General features: G+C 36.0%; 1 protein-coding gene across 8 annotated transcripts in view; it reads right to left on the bottom strand.

Annotated features, from left to right (window-relative positions):
* Positions 1-16186, bottom strand: part of STXBP6 (syntaxin binding protein 6) — a 118144-nt gene that overhangs the window by 13124 nt on the left and 88834 nt on the right. For 6 of the 8 annotated variants that reach the window (XM_062577478.1, XM_062577479.1, XM_062577483.1 and 3 more), the window contains 2 exons: positions 14604-14734; positions 13224-13389 (listed from right to left, as the gene is read on the bottom strand). The exons of 1 other annotated variant lie outside the window; for it this stretch is intronic. In XM_062577478.1, the coding sequence (XP_062433462.1) occupies positions 13224-13389; positions 14604-14734 (297 nt within the window). The remainder of the gene's footprint in view (positions 1-13223; positions 13390-14603; positions 14735-16186) is intronic. One more of the 8 variants, XM_062577485.1, reaches the window with a different exon arrangement.

The following is a 16186-nucleotide window of genomic DNA, read 5'->3' as shown; positions in this document are numbered from 1 at the left end:
AAATCTCTAATGAAACATAGAGATGAGCCAAATGGCTTTACTGAATTTGTGGTCTTCTAGCAACACAGGCTCTACCAGCATTAGCTAGTATAGCTGCTCTTCCAGTCATTTGGACGAGCTTCTACTTTTCCATTACTGATGGTACAACCTAAAGTGGTTTAGGGCCTGTCATTTAAAATTTGAAAAGACTGCATGCCTGTGAATCAGAAATGTGGTGCCCATACTAAGCCTCTTCTCCCTAAGTCTACAGCGAGTAAAGATGATGCAAACCCAATCTATTTTGCATTTTATGGGTGAGATCAAATACTGTGAAGAGAAACAGAAAAATCAATAAATAATTACCTTAGAAAATCACTGTCATGTCACAGTGAGCTTTCTGAAAGGTAACTTTTGTGAGAAAAATCATTCTGAACAGCAAAACATCCAACACTTTGGTCTATGCCATCTTCAAGCCTACATAGAGTATTCCACTTCTTAACAATTTATACTAATAATGTTAATCCATCAAAAATACATCCAAGTCAGAAAAACAAAGTTTTGTGGGTTATTTCCAAATAGCTTGAGTAACCTGGAAGACATCTTCTATTTATCTCCTAGCTAAACTTACGGTCTACAACTTTGTATTTAAATTTATCTCCACCAGGATAGAAATCTAAACAGTTCCGATTGCCTAGCCAGGGGAAACCTTCACATGTCCATTGGAGACCCACTGAAAAATGCTGGACACCCGGAAAAGAGGTTTTTCTTCTAGGCCAAAGAACAGATACTGATACTCTATTCTGATGTGTATGTTGAATATATAATTTAGGTAGGATGGAATGGCTGTCAGAAGCAGAGGGTGAAAAAATGTGACAGAACTAGAATGAGCTATTTTATCCAAATGGATTGTCAACAGACTTTTTCTTTTCCTTTTTTTTTTACGGTTATATACACAGAAGTGAAATAGAGGAGAGAGATGAAAACTCTGAGGGAACATTGTTCAGCAATAAAATACTCAGCAGAATTTCACTGTTGTAGCTATAGTTTTGCTGGACAATAAAAACAACGTATTAACATATAAGGAAGCCGTTACATTTGCTCCTCCTTTGCTCTTTCAACCTGCTTCCTGAATCTGAAAGTAATAATAGAAAAACATCCATTTTATCCTTTTTTTCCCCCCTTTAAACTATAATGGGTACACAGGGAGCACACAGCCCTGGAAGATGACTAAACTAATCAGTGCAAATTTTATTTTTTCTGAAATTCAGTAAGAAATAAGGGATCTTTTAAAAACGTTACTTGCATGTCTGTAGTCTCTCCCGTGGTTTATTAAGAAGCTGTTAAGTAGACCTATTTGGAGCCTTCTAGCTTTATTTCAACTCTCTTTACTCAAAACCAACAGAGCCTTACAAAGTCACTCCTTTCTCTCATTATTTTCTATTTGAAATATGGTACAACAGATTAAGAGATACAACACAAAGATAATTAAGCGACTTACATTTCTTAAATTCTTTACTCATCTGTCACACATAAAGAAGTATAAAAGTCTATTAAAATTCACTGTATAAATCAGAACTGTAAATTGACTGGAGGAGGGCCATGAGGCTGATTCAGGCTGTATAAAACTGGAATGGGGACAGCTTTAGAAGAACTTTATGTATGTTGCGAGGCCAGAAATAATGCTTAGAATCAAATACATCTTCCCTGGTACAATCACCTTTTCCTGGCAATTTATATCTCAATGATATCTTACTGAATCTTATTTAAACCCGAATTTGAATTTTTAACTCAATTTTCCTCATATCTTACATGAATACTCATGATATTTAAAAGGTCCAGCCAGCCAAGCATAAGATCATTATAGTACAAGTATTTGTTTGAAAGGGGAAGGAATGAAAAGCTATGGAAATTCTACTTTTTCATCTTGCTGTAAGGCATTTTGTTTGCAGTCTGATAACAAAGGGAAAGCTCAGGTTCTACTCTCCAGCTGACCTAGAAATATGTTTTTTTTTTTGTTTTTTGTTTTTTTTTTTTTTGACTATTACAATCTGAAGCAAAGGGAACACTTCAAAACATCTCTGCTGCAGAACTTTCTCTTTTTTTTCCTCCTGTTCCCTCCCCTTAGTTCCCAGATATCCTGAAGCAACAGAATATAGTTTAACCGGTGCTGTTTGCATCACCTTTATACAGATTTAGTTCAGATTTTTCCAACATTTAAATACTATCTTCTATGGCACATTTGGGAAATCATGAACCTGGGAAGGTCAGCCATGATCTAACTCTAAGGTAGTCTGAACTACAAGGTAAGTTCTGAAATATCAAGCTTACAAGAAGGCAACACACAGCCCATGATCATTCAGAAAAAAAAAAAAAAAAAAAGAAAAACCCTGTGCACATACTACAGCTATTACAAATTAAACACAGCTAACAAATTAGCATGGCAAGTGTACAATCAGAAATAAGACTAACAATAATCAGACAAATATAGATAACAAAAAGTCTTCCATGCATTCTTGCATCAATATGGAAACTAAAAGACAATGGAGATGTTAAAATTCTTCGCAAGAGAAATGACCTATGTTATTATGATAGAAAAAATAAGAGAGCCATCGCTGTGAAACCAGATGGTGGGGATACGTACAGTACAAAGAAAGTACAAAAGAAGGAAAATGTCAACACCAATTAGATTCCGGTTAGTTTGAAGTAAGGATGGCACGGTACTAAATTTAGAACACGTTTTGCTAAGGAAACAATGATGGAAAACAACTGCAAGGTAATTCACTCTTCACATGTACTTCACTCAATGTACAATAACGTATTTTTATTGCCTTATTCACGACTTTGAATGGAACCGGGTATGCAAAAAAGTGGCACGTAGGATTTGACTGAGGTGATCAATTAGTGACTCTAGACAGAGATGAAGACCTGTTCTTTCTGACGGAAGCAGGAATGAATCCAAATTGAAACAGAAAACCCGAAGGTACCTTGGAAACAATATTCTGACTCGCTCAGCACCAGCTGGCTCCGAGCAATGCACTTCGAGTGAGCTAGCTGCTGTGCAGCTTTCAAGCAAGCTGGTACCAAACGACCGGGGTGCTGGCTTTCGAACAGCAACTGCTATTTAATGCTTCATTCGAGTTGCCTCGTCTCAAATATCCTAAACATTTACACCGATTTCATCTCAAGGACTTAAGAAGTTCATAAATATTCAAAAATTAGGCTTGGATTCACAGAGAAACACGTCCCACAGCGATACTAAGTACATTTTTCACAGTTATTACTACTAGCGTCTTTTTCCTTACTAGGAAAGGTAGCTGCATCACGTGATCTACAGTCATCTACAGATCTTAAAGAGTTTCTACTGGGTTGCAGGTACAGAAAAGGAAGATTTTGGCACAGATATTCTTGTTGAAGATTTTATTTGGCTACTACTCAAGGCTTATAATCCATCAAAAAAAAAAGAAAAAAAGAAATATTCCCTTTTTCCCCATATCTTACGGTGCTGAAGTGATTATGAAAATAGACTATCACTGTTTCCTATCAGAGTACAAACAGACAAGAAGAGTTACATGAAGAACGAAGAAGTCCTGGATGTTCTTGCAGAGGGATACACACAGAAAATGTGACCACAAGACAATTTTCACTGATTAGAGTTAATTCACAGCAACTTCAAGAAAGGAGTAACATCCAGTTAATTTTAAGCGAATACTGATGAATTTTAAAATGCTATATAACTCATATAAGTAAGCACACTTCCTACCCATATTTATATAAATATAAATATGTATATGTAAGTAAAAACTGAATCTTCAAAGAACTAAAAATGTTAAACTAGCAAAGCTAAGGAAGGGGAAACAATAAAAGATACTTTGATAAAACAACATAAAGGTCAAATTGGTAGATAACAGCTTTGAAACTACCGTCACAAACACTGTTCAAAATAAATAACTATTATATCTCACGGGTAAAAAGCCCCTCAGTGATCCTCAGCTAAGACTTACAGCATGGAGAAGCTGAATAAGACACTGACTCAATTGTGCTACTAAGACCAACTAATAAAGAAGAAAAATATTAACTTCTCTTCAGCTAACTTGTCAGTAATTTTCTTTAAGGCAGCCCAGCAAACAATTCCTTGCAGGTATCACTTCAAAGACGCTGCAAACTTTGTTCATATCAATGTTATGACCAGGCAGTTGCTTCTCACCCGAGATCATGAACTTGCTTTACAGCTGGTCAATGAGATCTTTCACGTTCACCGTAACGCAACAGAAGAATCTCACAAGCTGATTGTAATTGCAGGTAGAACAGCGAAACTGTGCTTTTTCCTGGAATCAGATTCCTAGCGTGACCAACGTGTTCAAAAATGGACTTCTAGATCAATTTTATTTTTACACAAGCAGCTCACTGCTTTTCTCCACAAAAGCATTTTTTTCCAAGCAGAACTTTCTTACGCATCAAAACCAACACTACAGTTCCTCTCAAGTCACAATCAACAACACATTCAGCTTAAAGGCAACTTCCTAGGAAAATATTTATAGAGATGCATACATACAATGAGAGAAAACATGCACAAAGGGACGGCTGAGAGGTGCTAGAAGGCCCAACGGTTATAACAACAGCTCAGCAGAAATGCGCTACAAATCAACTATATTTGATTTAAAAAGCGAAAGAGAATGGCAAGTAAGTTAATAGAGCTGCCAACATGGATCAGACCAGTGGGCTACCTACTCCTGTCTCTAGCAGCACGCATTACCACCTTCTTCAAGGGACGCAATATTGCAGTGGGCAAACTGGAACAACTACACACAAAGAAACACTCTCCTAAACCTCAATAATTATGAGTTTCCTTGATAATGAGGGAAAAAAGCATAAAAGACTATTCTCAAATTTTGCTAATTAAAAATACTATGCTTCTTTATATTAACATCTGTAAATAGTTAATTCTTTTAAATGCTTTCACATCAGCAGTACATTAAAGCAATTATTTTTGTAATCTAAGCATGCTTTTGCAGATCTGTTTCTTTCTAGCTTTGATTTTTTGTCTTGATCTTGTTTCAGGATTAATAAATATCCCTTAAAAGAGGATGGGATATTAGTTAAAACTTTTCAGAGCAATTTCATTCACATGCTTTACTTACTTGTAGCATTCAACATTATCACATAATTCTGCTGTTTTTCCACCTACAAGATATAGGACTAAAGTTTAAAGTTCAGTTAAAATTACAGAAATCAGAAATTAAAACATTAAAAAAAAGTACAAAGATTAAGAGCCAATCTGACAGGTCATACGTGTCATTCAGAAAACTCATTTTCTGTATTTCAAATCTACTTTTCTTAGTGATGGTTTTCAATACTGGCATTGATGTTAAGACAGGACATTACTGTATTTTGCTGATAAGCTATAAGTTAAGGACAATCATCAGTAGGATCAATTCCTCTTTTATCCTTCGAAAAAAAGCAATAAATTATTCAGTGTGGAAGGAATATATTTTAAATTTGAAACCTTTAAACTTGAATCTGACAAGTACTTCCGCTATATGAATAAATAGCGCTTAAAAGTCTTTTACCAGAAAATTCTAGAATCAGAAATTACTACAAAAACACAGAAGTCCATTCTGGCTTTCTAAACATCAAGATATGATAATCTGACACAAAACTTGTGCTGTTTCGCTGATAAATGGAATAATTTTCTGCACCTTGAAGGTAACACTCACTTCTTCTGAAGGAGGAAGGTCTAAGAAAACATACTTCTTACTGATTTCTGAATATCTCATCTCGATGTGATATAGACTAAAAAGGAACCAAACTTCCTCTGTAATGATAAACGTCCCTTTCGATTTTAGGTACTCCTACAGTTTTTGCAAGAACGTACTGTATTTTTTTGCTCATTCACAGTTTTAGAAAGCTAACTTAGAGCTCGGAGCACATGCTGTACTTCTACAGAACAAGCACTCCTGTGTTCTTACCGCTCTAATCGCAACACACTGCTTCTGTGTTACGAGAACCAAAATTCTTTCAGCTAAACAAGGACGGTAAAGTAGAATTAATCTGGACTTGAACATGCAGGGGAAAAGAGCAAGCACCTGAAATGGTCTCTGGCAGTAAAAAAATCCATTTGTAGTAGTTCAGTCTCTAATGTGACATTGATCCTTATCTTTTCCAAAGAATGGATATTTTGTTAGAAATAGCTCAATGAAATCCAAAGAATTTTGCAGTTCCCATAAAGAAACTGTACAAAAATTCACCCCATCATTAACTTTAAAATGGCGATGTACACCAAACCATAGTGATACTTTATCCATTTTTGTCAAAGTCATTTGCATCAGAATTCATTTCCAATGGAACCACTGTAAAAATGTGCTCCACTGCATGCCTTTTCCTCCGCGAAAACTGGGTAAGAGGTGAAAATATCAAGTATTAGATATACGAAAGAAAGGAAGGAAAGCTCTAGTTTTCTCCCCATCTTAATTCCACAGTAAATTTATTTGTTTCTTTCAGTCAGTCATTAAAATTATACAGTACGGAAAAAAGCCATTATTATCTTCACAGTTTTCTCAAACATGTCTTATTCCACCATTTTTCACTCGTGATTGCCTCTTCTAATACATAAAGGAATCAGCAAAACCTGACCAAGGTGTTTTGCTTTAAAGCTTACAATTATGGTAATTTTATTTTAAAGCACTATCAGTAAAACTGAGAGCCAAACTGTGAGACATCTTTGTGAAACCTACTTTCCAGCTTCAAAACTTCCAGTAAATATTTGCATTTATTTATATTTGAAAGTAAGACTTAATTTGTGACTTCCTAAAATGCTGTAACAAAGCTGAATGTAAACTGGCTTTTTCATGTTAAAATTTCATCTCCAAATACGCCCAGAAAATTAGTGAAAATGCTATCTGGACAGTTTAGGCTAAGACATCACTCTCACATTGCCACTCTCAGGTTGGCAATTTATCCTTGGAGGAGAAAACAGATGATCTATTAGCAACTCCTGCCAGCTGTCCTGGAGAAAAGCACAGAGGCAAAGATATCGTTGCTGCAGGCACCTAAGGATATTTTAATGGAATTGACAGAATGATTCTTAAAACCAAAGTGTAAAGCACAAAGCTTAAAACAAAGTTGCAGGATCATCATCATGCCTCACTCAGCCTGGGTCTTGTTCCTCTCCCAGAGTTATGCATTTCTAATACGCATCTAAAGGTGGCAGCAACTGTTAATTCTCGAAGGTCCCCAATTCACCTTGATTAAAGGGTTCAAAATAATGTATCCCAGAGACCTATCCAGAGATACGAAGGTCAGATTCATCCTCAGAGTCAGTCCAAGTGTTATGTCAAGAATTAGTGTGGGCTAGCAAACACCTGGTCTGCAGGTGACGGACGTTTCCGCAGCCCTCTCGCCTCCCGCTCTGCTCGGCAGGACTAGCAGCACAGCGGAAGCTCCACTGTACCGCAAACGACTGCACAGAGGCAGGCAGCTCCACGATCAGCAATATCTATTGCAATATCTACTCCAAAACAAACCAGAACAGAACTGCAGCAAATTGTGCAGTTGTGATGCTTTCCTCCCGGAAGTCTTCTAGCAGTAATTTATCAAAACCGAGTTGTTTTAGGTGTGATTCCAGGCTTAATAGTTTTAATACAGAAACAGGTGAAAGAAAGAAATTAAACATATATTTACTGCCACATATCTCTCAGCAATTTTATCTTACACTGGTTAACACAGTCTGAACATAAATTAAAACACAAGCCAAGCCTGGGTCCGTTTTTTCTTGATTTCTATTTCAGGTTGTATTATGTGTATGCTAGAGCAAAGAACTACACCAATATGTTTACAGAGAATAATGCATTCTTTTCTCCGATTAAGCCTTCATATGTATACTGAAAGAAATATTTGCTCTATGGAAGACAATAGCAAAATTTCTATTAGTGTCAGCATAAACTGATTAAACAAGGTTGACTACAGATAAAGAAAACAGCATCCCTGCATTCAAAGATCACGTTTTCTTAGATTATTGTAAACAATCTTTACTCCCAACTGAAACAATCGTATACAACTGCATAAACACAAATTCACTCATAGACATCTCTGACCGAAATTGCTAGATTTTACTTCTAACAACGTAAGATTATGTAAGAATTATTATTATAATAATTAGGCAGGAATCTTCTCAACTGTAATATTACAAGCCCATGCTCACAATTCTTTTGCTATTCCAACCACACAGATAGTACACTGACTACATCTACTAGGAGACAGAGTCTATTATATTCATACACTAAATTACAAAGCTTCTAAAGACAGAAGAGATGAAAAGCTTAACGTACAACTACTTGATTTTTAAAAAGATGAAAATCAAAATAATAACCTATAGAACCATTTTATATCAAAATACTTAAACAAGAGAGCATAGACAACCCTTCTCTTGGACGATCTTGTGCCAAGCAAATACATTACTGTGTTTCCTAATTCTGATGCAAAAAGTGGGGCATTTTTGTCCTCTACGGTAAGAAGGAAAGGTCTCTCCCGTTGATGTCTCCTGATGAAATCGGAGAGTTAGTGCCCTCAGAGACTGCAAAGTATCTTAATGAGAACTCACCGAGATGAAAGGAGGAATAACCGAAACTGGTCAGCTGGGTTTATTTAAATGACAGCTCCAATTTTGCTGGGAATTTAATAAAATAATGATGCTTTCATAGAAAGCAGCAGAGCTTTCCATGACAGGCAAAGGATTCATTCCAAATCAACTGCCTACTTTCTTTTTTATGATCAGGTGAATCCAGGCAAGCAGATGAATCATCGAATCTAAAATAGAAACTACAGAAAAGGGAAATAAAGTCGCTCTAATCAGCAAATGAGCTAAAGGTAGACGTGCATATTCCTCAGGCTAGAGGGGACATATTCATCTGAGTTTGAAATGCCAGTTTCTGTTGCTTGCTTTACCAGTTTTTGAGTTACAGTTAACTATAATAATCCCCCAATAAAGTGACAAAGCACAGTAAATATTCTCAAATTTTGTCAGTATGCATAAGCTGAAATTCTGACTTCATTATTCCTAAGTCAGTAGTTAGAAGTTAAGTTTGTGAACTTTTGATAAAAAGCCCATCTCATAGCTCAAATTTTGCAGTGAAAACACTAGTTATCATCTTGTATCATTTCATTCCTCCTTTAACTGCTGTCTGTTGCAAACTAAGGTGTACAGGGATCTGTCTGTGCTCTTTAAATGAGAAAAAGGTGCACAGGGCAGTGAAGTTTCTCAGCTCTACAGCAACAAAATTCCTCTCCCATGGAGGCAAAGGGGAATTTTCTTAAGCCAAGGGGAATTTTCTTAGGAAGTCCATATGCAACCATTTGCAATGCAGGCTGGAGCCAGGGACAACTACAAGAACAGGTCACCACAGAACCAAGAAATCAGGAGCTGCACAGGGCCTCTGGGAAAATAAGCGTCCTTCTCTTTAACAGTTTGGAGGCTGATAGGATACTCACTGGGAAAGAGAAAAGTAGTTTTTTCTCCAACTGATCAGCTTTTGGTTAGACCTTAATATTTGCTTCATTTCTTTAAAGGAAAAAACAGGACAGAGAGAAATGCTAAAAATGTTGTGTTCCAGAACAGACATAATAAAAGACTTCAGTTTTCCATTCAGAAATTTCTTGAATACTTAGTGAAATAAGTGAAAATATTCCCACAATAGTTTTCACTGATTGGGAAATGGATAGCAGATACTAATTTCAGATATTAAGCAGATACTTTTTTTTTTTTTTTTTAACCTGATGACTAATTCTGAGAATTTACCTCAAGACACGAGAAGTCAAAATGTGAAAGCTAACAAATTGATTAACTGATTTCTAAAAAGATCAGAATAAGTTTCAAGACAACTACTGGAGATTCAGTAATAAACACTTTTTGAAATACTACAATGCAGAATAGTCTTTCAGTGGGCAATGTTTCAGACAGCTCAGAAATGTTTCTGGATGAACTGAAGTACAGAGAGAAACTGAAAACAAGGTTTCTAAAAAGGAGGAGAGAAAGAATGATTTTTCAGAAGTTGGGTAATGGATGTTATATCCAGGACTCAACATTATGGAAGCAGAAATACTGGAAGAACATGAAGTGGTGCTTGATGGACAAATGCTGAAGCTTAAAGTTTATTACTGCTAAGTTAGCATATTCAGACCCATGATTTCAAGATGTAACTGGGTTGCTAGTAAATTTGAATACAAAATGACTCAAAGAATTGAGTATCGTATTATAGAAGCAAGTATAGCTGTGTTTCTGCCTCGTGTCTGAATAGCATCAGTATCTCTGAACAAAATGGCCTTAATGCCGTACATACTGGCAAAGAAGTCAAACACTGCTTGGATCTCTGGCACTTTTTCATCTTTTCTGATGTCTTCATGCATTTAATCTTGGCCACTGCCAAAATATATTATGCAATTATTCAGTAGCCAATCTGTCTTTAGTAATTACTTTTTCCCCAATGGGACAACTATTAGAGATGTTTAGGAATCTACTACATGCATTAGAGAATATCTAGAATTCTGGCAGAGAAAAGCCTGTAAAAGGCCTTGGAAGATTTGTCTTTCACCTAGTTCTGGAAACAGTAAGAAAAAGAATATATGTCATGAAACCCTTTAAAAGAAGATCAATCAAGCAAGCTCCCCTCCGGTCCACATATAGACTGAGAAGCATAGGCTGGTGTCTCTGCAGTTGCATTACAAATACCAGTTCAAGTCATCCTGTTAATATACCTCTCATGGCTCTATCCAGAAAGCTTCGTCCATTTCCATTAGTCAAATTATTAGGTATATGTTTTTGTTATTAATAATATACCAACTGATCAAGTGGTTCATTACCATGATGCTAATACTGTATCAGCAGTATCAACTGTAGGGTCTCCCAGTCTCAGGAAAGGAAGTAGGAAAGATAGCCAATGTAACCTGAAATATTCATTGTCATTAGAGGTATCATGAACAAACCAATAGCATAACACTTTTGCAAGGCTAAAAGAGGCCTTGACTAGAAAAGAAGCAGGGGAGAGAACGTGAAAAAAGCAAATAAGCTGTCAACTACAAAAATCCCTTTACAGTCTTGAAGGATTTGTCTGCCTTAAATTTGACTAAACTCAAGGTCGTGGGCGAGGATGGGGACAGATAACCGGTTTATACAAGGTATAACCTGTTTCCTACAAACCTTCCTTTGCTTATACTTCTGTACATCATGACTGTAAAACTACTACCGCCTGGACCTTGCACCATTCTTGGTATTCTACAATTACTAGACTAGATACTGACAGATGAAAAGCATTTAATTTTATGTTACCAAAGAATTATGTCAAATGTGACGTTGAAATACTGAAGGTGAACCAGTATGCTTACAGAGGCATCTCAAAATATGGAACGATAACTAATGGAAATTAACAGGCATTAAATACAAAGCTAGAAAAGAACTGAAAAACATGCTACACTAACTAATCAGTGGATGTCCTAAGAACAGGGGGACAGAGGAGGACAAAAATTAGGAGATTATTATTTCATAAAATGAAACAATACTTGGAAAAAGATGCTAGAAAAAGAAAAAAAAATAAATTCTGCCAAATATTTGTCAAAAACACTAGCTATTAGGAAAAATGTTGGTGGAAAACAGGATTTTTTTTTTTGTTATTACAAGTGAAAACCTGTGCTACCAGACAGAACAGATTTCCTGAATCACTGAAGTTAGTAGGCTGAAATTATTTTATTTTTTTCCAATGCCTTTAGTTAATTCTGTTTCACGAAAAATTTTGTTTCAACAACAAGTAAAAATACTCTGGAAAAAAAATCTTTCCATTAAGTTCTTGATCATCTCTGCCTTTGTATTAAAAAGCCAATACAATCTCTGCACTTCTGTTTTGTTGTGAGGGTAGCAGAAATAAAGATAATAGATATTAACAGAACCGACAACTTAGTTAATCATATGCTTGAATGTGCCAAGAGAAGTTAATCCTATCATATCCCAAATTAAATTTCTTCCTAAATGCTCTTGGGACAGTAGCAGCGTCTACCACATTTCATAGAAAATTTCAAATTTCCAATTTTTTTAAACACCATTTTTTTTACAATTTTATCTAGAAAATGTCAAAATTACTTGTCTCAGAAGTAGACTTAAGTATCATATTCAAAATAAGTATTTGTGAAAAAAATTTACGTATGTCTTACTGTTCTATGAATACCTAATGATCTCTCTCTGATACAGAAATTCCTTATTTCATATACAGATATTTCTTGGAATATGTTACTTCAATAAGACTGGAATATTAGTTGGTTGCTGAGAAAATAGTTGTAGTATCACTTTACAACAGTTTTGCTAATTCAGCTCTTTTGTTGGTGGGTGTGTGTGTGTGTGCGTGTGCAGGGAGGGACATCAACGCTTGCTCAATAGGAAAGACGAAAAATCACTGGAGAAAGAACCGTAAAAATAGTATCTGTTGTGCTATCCTTTTCAGATGAAATCAAATTAAAAACAAGGAATCAGAGAGGACAGTTTTACCAGGAAAATATTACTCTTAATTTCTTAGACTATTATGGCTATTCCATCTCCCAGTTGGATGACTGCTCATTTCTTTGAGCAAGCGTGCTCATTCCCTTGAGTGAGCAGTTCGTTAAAATGACTAATATAAGCTCTTAATGCAGGGATGAGTACAGTCAGTAATGGCCTCAGAAATAAGTTTTCTACAGCCACTTTACCTTTTCCTCCTTCGTACAAAACACAAAGTGCTTTCAGTTGCACTATTATAATGCAGGCATTAAACACACACAGTATCAATACATATTGACATAAGATATGCAGAACACACAGACTTACAAGCTGAAAATTATTTTGGTTTTAATGGTTTTTTTGGTTTAAAAATTTGGTATTAACCAAAACATAATGATTATGTACTGTGTCACATCAAGGGACTAACTCAATCTCCCACTTCTGACAGGAGCCAAAGTCATCTATGGAAAAACATAGAGCAAATCCAGTACTAACATTTTCCTCAAATACTTTTCCAGTCTCAAACAATTTACATTAAGTGAATATACGGATCACATCAAAGATCCCTGTGGAACCCCACTGGTGATTTCACTCCAATAAAAAGTTCTTTTTAATAAAAGAAGTGTGTGTCTGGATATAAATATATATATAACTTATGCATGTGCACACCCCCACACACGTGGGAATCATCATTTCATGTCCAATTGCAGAATTCCAGCTCCCGTTGGCTTACCTCCCATGATTTTAGACTGGCAGTTGATAAATTCTGGCTTCTTGTCTGTAAGGTACCGCTGACAAGTGTGATGAAGAACCTGAAAGAATGTGCATTTTTCTGAGGCTGTGCTTGCTACCCATTGGTCAAAAGCATTTTCAAATAGTAAATCAAATTCTGGGGAATCCTAGAAGAAAAAAACAAAACAAGCACAAAAACTATCATTCTAGTGTTATAAATGATTTGAAGAAAGATCTAGAACTACCATATATATATATATGTATATATAGTATATATACATACATATATGTATTTCATCCTGAAATTATTCTTCCCCTGCAGATTTTTAATAGAAATAAACAGACAGGAACATTCTTTTTCTCATGAATATTTTTATAACGAGAAATATTCAGCTTGGGGGGATTGGGGGAGGGGAGGAAAGAACCCCAGAATCGAAAATAGGAATATTTTAGACAAGAAAGTTAAAAGTTGGAATCTCATAAGAAGTCCTTGTTATCTACAGCTATATAGGTACTTGTCTTTTTTATACTGCATATGGATTTTCTTTTGAACATGGAGAAGCTTCTCAAGAATTGGATCCACTTCCATGCTAAAATACAGGAGATGCAGTTCTGCTCTGTATAGTCACCCAAAGAAGGGAAACAAATAGCAAGACCCAGTTATTACGAGAACTGATAAGGGAAATCCAGAATCTTTTATAGTCTCAAGGTAAAATGAACAAAAAAGCAGTTCTAGAACAAAGTAAACCCTGGTTCTGCACCCTGCATCAACTGCCAAAAGAAATGGACACTATGCAAGCAGTATTGCTGCACGTTTAGCACCGTCTGCTAGATATCACTTTGTAACCTCATCTAATAAATGCCATTTTGAATCAACACCACTAAAAAATCACAGGAAGACAAGGTTGGAAGGAACTTGTTTAAGCTGAAGCACTTGAAAGGGCTTCCAATCTGAAAGTATCCCAAGCTGTTGCTTACAGAGCTACCTAGCAGATGGTGGGTAGGGGCGTTAAAACTCATATCCCTCAACTACGTGTTCTCTCTCTTGTTTTCACTGTCCCTGTACCCAGAGAAAAGAGAATTCCATTCCGTACACTTCGTATGACAGCAGCGAGGAGTTTATTCTTTTCTGTTAACAAGACTGCACTGGGCAGCAACAGAATTTGGTGCCCCCTCACTGAAGAGTTTAGGCAGCTTCCTCTGGCCTTTTCCACTGAACTGTACTTGCATGCTCCAGACGACTTTCTTTTTTTGAGAACTTGCCCTTCAGCCTGTATATTATATCTCCAGCTGCCTTTTGAACGGCGGAAGGCTGCCTGGTTCACAAGTCAATTCCAAAAGCGCTCAGCTGTCACGTTCTCGAACCGTTCAGCACGCTCACCCGATTCGGGTCGATACCGTTGACCTGGCGAAGCTGCTCGAGCATCCACTGCGTTCTCCTGACGAAGGACGTGGAACCTTCAAACTGCTTGACCTTCGTAATAGATGCCTGAGCTGGTTTCTTGTTCGTCACTGAACGTATGAAAAAAAAAAAAAACAAAAGAACATACAACTGAAATGGGCTCGATGTTGCAAAAGTATGGTATTCAGTTCACTTATCAGTAGTGTATTTTCTAGTTTCCCACTGTAGTTCACCTATGAAAATAAACACATACCACCAATTCTGACAGTAGAACGCATCCTCTTTCCTAGACAACACATTGAAAAGCATATTGGACACGGTCAGAACGGTGGGGCTACACCAAACAAGCACTGTAATACTCAAAAATAGACATATTTCAGTCATTATCAGGTTAAAGTTGCCAACAGCTTGTAGAATAGAACTAGAATTAAGGTCTTTCCAGTTGCTTTTTCAGGATTACTTTAGTATTCCCTTTTCTCCACGCTAATTATTTGCGGTGGGTTCTCATATCCAGCCTCTTAGTCATTTCTTCCAACATGACTGTAATACTCCACACCACACTGTCCATATACAATGTCCTCAACATGCACTCTTTTTTTTTTTTTTTTACTGTAACTTGGACTGACTTCCATGGTGAATTTGGTGAATTTGATTCAAAGAAGTACAGATTTCTCCAGTCTTTTCATAAGATGTCACATGTAGCTCTCACACATATGATAATGTCAGCATCTCTGATATTCAATTCCCAGTTTCTAGTCAACAGGCATAAATATATTGACTTACTGCATCAAGAAAGAAACCACAAAACCACAGACAATACAGTCTATGAAAAGAGATATTTGTAAGAATTTAGGAATTAAAGATTTCCTTCTCATCCCCCCCCCCTCAAATTTTATGTACCACAGAGACTACAAATAAGAACAATTTTAGTTAAACAAAATAAAGATACTTTAAAAATCACAAACAATAGGAATAAGTCATACAAGATAACTTTGTTTTTCAAAAAAATGCAATATAAAATACTCAAAACAGTCTCAAAGTCAAGTTTTCAAAATGTACTTAAACATTAAAGTTAACTTTTCAATAACAGGAAAAAATGCTTCCTGTATTAGACTCATTCTCTAAACAAAGATATTTCCTTTTCATCTATGTAACTGCACATGCCTTTAATCTCCAGATGAGCTTTATCAGCAATTTTATGTAATTTATGTATTTTATATATTCAGTATTTTACCTGCATATTATTTTTCAGTTGCTAATTTTTCATAACTCACTTCCAGAATAATTTTAATTTTCAATGAAGAGGTATTTTGTACAATCACTGTACTGCACAATCTGTTAAGGCTGTTATGCCAATTATTCTTCTAAACACTTTATTTCCTAAAATCCTTTTTATCCATGTGACCCTCCAAAACCAGGAGTACTGAGAATGATCACTGTTCTCTTTGATTTCAGATGCTGGCTGTTAAAGACAACTTTTAAATAATAAAGACTTCAATAACCAGATTCTGTCTTTTAGTGCACCCAGTTTACCCAAAATAATTAGGAAAGGCAATGAGTTA

Source organism: Rhea pennata, chromosome 5, assembly GCF_028389875.1.
Source record: "Rhea pennata isolate bPtePen1 chromosome 5, bPtePen1.pri, whole genome shotgun sequence".
Classification (NCBI taxonomy): domain Eukaryota; kingdom Metazoa; phylum Chordata; class Aves; order Rheiformes; family Rheidae; genus Rhea; species Rhea pennata.
This window is presented reverse-complemented; position numbering and strand designations above follow the sequence as displayed.